We start from the raw sequence: 6,472 nt of genomic DNA on the forward strand, positions 1-6,472 counted from the left end.
AATGTTAACCAACTTTGTGAGGTCCCAGTCAATCAGGTAGCCCTTCCCTTTGTAAATGATGACATTTCCAACACTGAGGTCTTGATGGAGCACCCTTGCAAGTTCAAATGCATCCTTGTGAGCTACATTGATAGATCATGAATAAGTTGTGTGAGGATTAAAAAAACATGTACCAATCAGTGCATCATGCACAGATGAAATGAGTTGGTGAGAACTCTCAAACTTGGTCAAATTTTTGCCCACAATATTGAGGGCCAGATGGTGAAGAGTGTGTGGAGTGAGAGGTAAGTGGGGAAGTGCCCATTCAGCACTGCCAAACTTGGCAGTTTGAGTAGATTGCTGAGTGATAGAGGGAGGTACATCATGATATGCAATACACTTTGGGATATGGGAAACTTTTTTCAACATCAATAACTTGTACATTTTGCCTTCCAGTAGGACATTGGGTAATGATACCCACCAAGAGTCCTTGAACATCATGAGCTTCTTGTTGACAAGATCAAATGCCAGACATGCGCATGTCCAGCAGCCAATGAGTGAGTGAGGTTTCGTAACAGGTTGGGAAAAGACCAATGTGAGCAAGCCAGAGCCCTCGACATTAGGGACATCGACTTTGAACATATGAGTGGTACTGGGGATATTTAGCTGTGACCTTGTGAGGTTGGCCTCCTTGTCACCAGCAAGCATGATGGGAGTATCAACACCATGCATTTCAGGTGATGCCTGTGTGTAATGATAGAAGAAGTCAGCCAAGTCTGGCTTGTTATTGTAGTTGATGGCACTGCTGATGATAGCCCCCTCCCTATCCCATCTGATGATCCAAGCGTGATTATGCATGATTAGGACAGAGAATATGTGGGTATGGAACTGGGTGCTGAGCTGAGCTGCAGTATAACTCATTATTTGTCCCAGGGTGTTCATACCCTTCTCCATCTGGGACACAAGGCTACCAGCTCCAGAGTGATGGAATGCATCATGTGAGGGTGACCATTTGAATTCTATGATGATTTCTGTGGTAGAAACATTGCAGTTGGGAGATGAAGGTTCACATCCATCAGGATACACACAGACATCTGGCTTGATGTTGAATACCGTTGAATTTAATTTTGAACAGTTTTTCGTGTCTTTGTATTTGTGAGTGTTGACAAACAACAGTTGAGGAGTGAAAGGTGTGATGGTGTTAATCTGGGGTTAGGTGATCAATAATCTCAATAACATATGTGTGAGAGTATACTCACAAAGGGTGTGTAAGCATGTTCCTCATTTCTAACAGAGACCATGTGGTTGAATGTGCCAACAGTGAAGGCTGAAGGATCATAATTGGGAATTTGAGAAATTGGTAAAAATTCCTGGAGAAAGTCCCCAACTGGCATTGGGCTGATGAAGTATCCTTTCATCTCTTTACCCATAGCATTAATAGTTTCGAGCCAGCATCATGTTAGAGTCATAAAGGGCAGCATGGTAGAACTGTCCTGTTTGATAGGAGTATCAATGATGTCATTGGGACCTAGATAGGGGCTGTCCACAATAGGACACGTAACTGGTTCTATGGTAGAGGTACCTTCAACAGGCACTGCAACATTCATGATGGGTAAAATGTACAGGGTATGTGTGTGACAATATGTATAAGAGATATGGATATGTATGTACAGAAAGGCTAATGGCAATAATGTATGATATATTCTGAAGAGGGAAGAAGGGAAAAAAGATAACATCTACATTTGGAGCCTTTTATAGTGAATGACTCAGACTCAGTTCAGATTTTCCTGGATCCAGAACCCCACTGCAAGTGGGTGAATCTGCATTTTGAAATTCAGTCCTATACATCATGAGATATGACATGTGAAAAATGGGGAGGGATGTACTTGACACAAGGACATGGCAACAATGTGTTGTGGAGAAAAATTCCATTGTGCGAAGTGTGATACTACCCACTCAGGCTTGACAGTTTCAAGATGATTGACAAGCACTGTAGAATATAAACAAGCCAGAAAGTAAGGATAGTGTCTGAAAGGATCGAGGTGAGAATGCAGAGGGAGGTAACGCCATATGGCAAAGCCCACTACTTGCTCCATCTTGAAAATGTACTTGATGATCCCTGGTGTTGGGGGCACGTTCCTGATACCACCATGATAATAGAGGATCAGGCTGTTGCCTACATGGGTGGAGTCATGGGTATAGATGGATCCCTCATGGAATGTGCGAGCATGCAAGATTGCCTGCCAAACTTGGATGAGTTGATGAAGGTTGTCTGGAATGACTTGTTGTATAAGGGGGTGATCTTTGGACACAGAAATAGGATCAGTGTCAACTAAGGGAGACACGAGTCTGTCAAATACAGTGGCTTGCAAAACCATTACAATGTTTGGTACTTTTTCAGTGTACACAATATAGTGCCTATGCACATGGGAATCATGCTTAGTGTTGGTGGGGGCGTGTGAACTAAAAACCCTTGGCTACAGACTGACACTTTGATCACGTGATTTGGCCAAGGGGATGTGAAGATATGCCTATTTTAAGACAGAGATACCATTGTAACAGTTTTGCAGCTGTTGATATAGATGGTGGGATCTCAGTCAAATCAGAGGATGGTTACTGTTATTTGCTTACACAAATAAAAATATACATAAAAATATTATGTCTGAGTTTGAAATTTCTCCCATGCTTCTTTATTTTTAATCATTACCACCATGGGATCTCTCTCTACTACTCAAAAGAATACCATTCTCTTTTAGCTTAATGCTGGTCATTCTATTCACTCTATTGCCTCCACAACTGGTGTCAGCACTACTACTATCTCCAGGCTTCATTAAAAAGAGTGTTTCTACTTGCAAAAGTTGACTGGTGGTCATTCAACCAAGCTTTCCTCAGTCAATATTTGTCATCCTATTTGTTTTATCTTCACTCAGCAGGCAGAAACTGCTATCCAAGTGCTCAAATCTTTTTCAAATATTGTCAATTAGCCCCCCAACCCAAGTATCACTTGCTGCTACCTGAAAAAGCTGGGATGAGGGCTGTAGTCAAGTCCAAACACTCTCTACTGTCTGCCAAATATTGCAAAATACACTTGGACTTTGCCTATACTCACAAAAATTGGACTTTGGAGGACTGGAAGTTGGTCATATGGTCTGATGAAACCAACATTAATCACCTAGGGTCAGATGGTTGCACATGGGCTTGGAAAAAGTCAGGAGAAAGGCATAGTGACAGATTGGTATAAGGAACTATCAAGTTTAATGGAAGTTCTGTGATGATATGGAGCTGTATGACCTGGGAAGAAGTTGGCTATGCTGCTAAGATTGATGGTAGAATGGGTGGAGATCTTAACCTTCAAATTTTGAAGGATAAACTTCAGAATTTCCTGGAGTTTTATAATCTTAATGCTTCTGATGTCATCTTTCAGCAAGACAGTGACCCTAAGCATACCTGCAAAAAGGTCAAGAAGTGACTAGATGGGTAGGAATTAAGGACTATGGTGTGGTCTGCACAATCTCCTGACCTTAACCCATTGGAATATCTCTGGCACCTTGTCAAAAGGAGACTTGCAGAGTATGAGCATTCCTCTAAGGAAATAGTAGCAATGGTTGGGAATAAAGAAGCATGGGAGAAATTTCAAACTCAGACATAATATTTTTATGTATATTTTTATTTGTGTAAGCAAATAACAGTAACCATCCTCTGATTTGACTGAGATCCCACCATCTATATCAACAGCTGCAAAACTGTTACAATGGTATCTCTGTCTTAAAATAGGCATATCTTCACATCCCCTTGGCCAAATCACGTGATCAAAGTGTCAGTCTGTAGCCAAGGGTTTTTAGTTCACACGCCCCCACCAACACTAAGCATGATTCCCATGTGCATAGGCACTATATTGTGTACACTGAAAAAGTACCAAACATTGTAATGGTTTTGCAAGTCACTGTAGAGACTTCACCTCCCTAAACACAGGAGGACAAGAAGGTTGGTTTAGCCAATACTTAAGCTTTGCAGCCTTCATGTATGAGTGAAGGAGAGTGGATTCTTGCTGACCTGTGTGAGGCAGCATAAGTCTGTTATTGACACAGAAGTTAGAATCATACTGAAAATGTGATTGTTGGGCAACCATTGCAGCTGCACGATGAGACACTCATATGGGAAGTACCACCATGACCTTACCAGACCAAAGAGCTGCAAGTAGTCCCAAATATGCAATGCCATATGGCCATTTGTGCGATGGGGTGCATGTGGAAGCAATACCTGCAGATCCCTCATCCAGTTGATAATGCATCCACAGTATGCTTCTACTCAAGCTGTTGTCATAGATCATTGACATATGATGTGGATGGCAGATATGAGGGCCATCATATGATCAAGGATCACATGATAACTGACTGCAATTTCCAATGTGCAGTGAGTAGATCCCTCACCCCACAAGCTAACCAGAGCTATGGGTAAGTATAATGTTGTTAATGCATGCCATTCATTGGCCTTCAGGGTTCCAGCTTTTGTTTCCCCAAAGTTATGGGGGACTGATCTTATTGAGGATGGCATATCTGTCATCCTAATCACATCAGTAATGTGTTGCATGACCTCTGGGGTAGCAATGTGCAAGTTTGACAGCTCAGGTGCAAAAGGTTGAGTTCAACGCTACACAGAGGCAGCTTAAGAGTGTACAATAACACCAACAATATAAAATACTCACCCAACTGATGAGCAATCTAATCCAATAGGGTTTAAAGACTTTTTTGCCAGCATGAGGGATGTCTGGTGTGATGCCCAATCCTTCTGACACAAACCAAAGGGATGTAACTGTCTTGTTTAACAATTTTCTCTCTAATTGCATGAGGTGATCCTCAATAAGCTGTGGGTCATTCCCTTCAAGGTTGGGGACTGCTTCAGTAAGGAGACTCTGAATTGATTTGACAACTCTGATGTCTTTTTCTGGGAAGTCTTGAGGTTTGTTGAGGTCAATGTCAAGGAAGAGATAAGTAAAAGTAGGGATAACATTAGGTGCGATGTGTGGAATTAGATGTAAGGCCTAAAAATTCGCAAAAATGAGTGTGTGCAAGACCCTCCAGCAGGCAATGCATGGCATTGATGACAATTTGGTGAGAAGGATCCCAGTATGATAACCTCAAGAGTGTCAACCACCACACCCTGTGTGATGCAAACAACTTGTTGCATTCAGCAGAAGTTCCAGCATTCTTCCAGAGTTCAGCATGGCAGCACACTTCATCCTTGTCCCAAAGTCTCCAATCTTTAGACTGGATGTCTGTTTGACTGCAAGTCAATCTGTGCCAACAATGACAGGCAGTGCAATAAAAATGGCTCATTGGACCTACTAGCTGAGTGGCCTTTCTTGCTGCCAGGAGGTCACATACTAGACATGCTAGAGCACTGTGTGTAACCCAGCTGTGAGCATTGAGAGCTGTGCAGCTATAATGTATTCCATGTTCCCAACTTTCAACCATATCATCAACCACAGGATTGAGAAAGAAATTCAACTCATCTCCTGAAGGTTCTGAAGGTCCAGGGATAATACCAGCTAAGTACATGTTCTCATGTTTGTACTGGATATCAAGGGGGAGGTTCAAACATGCACATGAGATGATGCTGGTGGATGTTGATGCATTTCATTGATGATTGCCTTCAACATTGAAAAAATCAATGTTGAGTGTGAAAGTGTATCAGCCTTCATTGCCTCTGTCAATAAATAGAGACTGACTGGATGGACCCTGGAAGGTGTGAAAGAAACTTGCATCCCAAACATCCTTGATGATATGTGGTGTACTCCCAATGGAGGCTAGTAAATCATCACAAGGCCTATCCATCAAGGCCTCAAAGTTGGGACAAGACAACAATCTGGCAAGGTAGTCATGGAAGTGGTGATAAAGGAATATTTTTATTGGCTCAAATTGCCCATCAGTGGAGCACTGCAGCAATGGTTCACCACAAGGATCACCTTCTGGTATGGGTTTGTTGAAACAATTTGTGGGATATTGCACATTACTTATGTTGAGGTTGGTTGTCGGCTTGTAAGTACAATTGCATGCCAGACAGACTGTGTAAGTAGTGGTCTTGCCATCAAGCTTGAAGTGTGAAAGCGTCCTTTCCATAGATTGCGGAATCTGAGCAAGAGTGTTTTGCTGATGAGACTTGGAATGAGGGTCCTGTGCATCCATTGCAAGACTCAAAATTAAGGATAGAACTCCCATGAGAAACTCCCCATGTCTGCAACCAATACCAAAGATGACAACAGAAACTGCCCCTAAAAAGAGGGATAGTTGGGAAACCTCATCACAGTAGTCAATTGGCAAATCGTAATGATGTGCTTCATAGGACATTAGTCAGAGGAACATAGGGAGGAAATGAATGGAACTCACAAGAATCAAACTCAACTGGTTGAGATGACACAGGAAGGTCGTTTTCCTTGTTGGTGAGCAGTCTATGCATTTCATTGCACAAGGCTTCCAGCTGGCTTCTATGAGAA

General features: G+C 42.2%; 1 protein-coding gene across 1 annotated transcript; it reads right to left on the reverse strand.

Moving 5' to 3' along the window:
- Positions 1-729: 729 nt before the first annotated feature.
- Positions 730-1,167, reverse strand: BJ212DRAFT_1235207 (uncharacterized protein; the record flags this gene model as incomplete). The annotated part of the gene is made up of 1 exon (XM_041329528.1): positions 730-1,167. A coding segment is annotated over one exon (438 nt), but the record flags the coding sequence as incomplete, so codon positions are not given.
- Positions 1,168-6,472: the final 5,305 nt, after the last annotated feature.

Source organism: Suillus subaureus (genome assembly GCF_016647635.1).
Source record: "Suillus subaureus strain MN1 chromosome Unknown BJ212scaffold_159, whole genome shotgun sequence".
Taxonomy (NCBI): Eukaryota; Fungi; Basidiomycota; class Agaricomycetes; order Boletales; family Suillaceae; genus Suillus; species Suillus subaureus.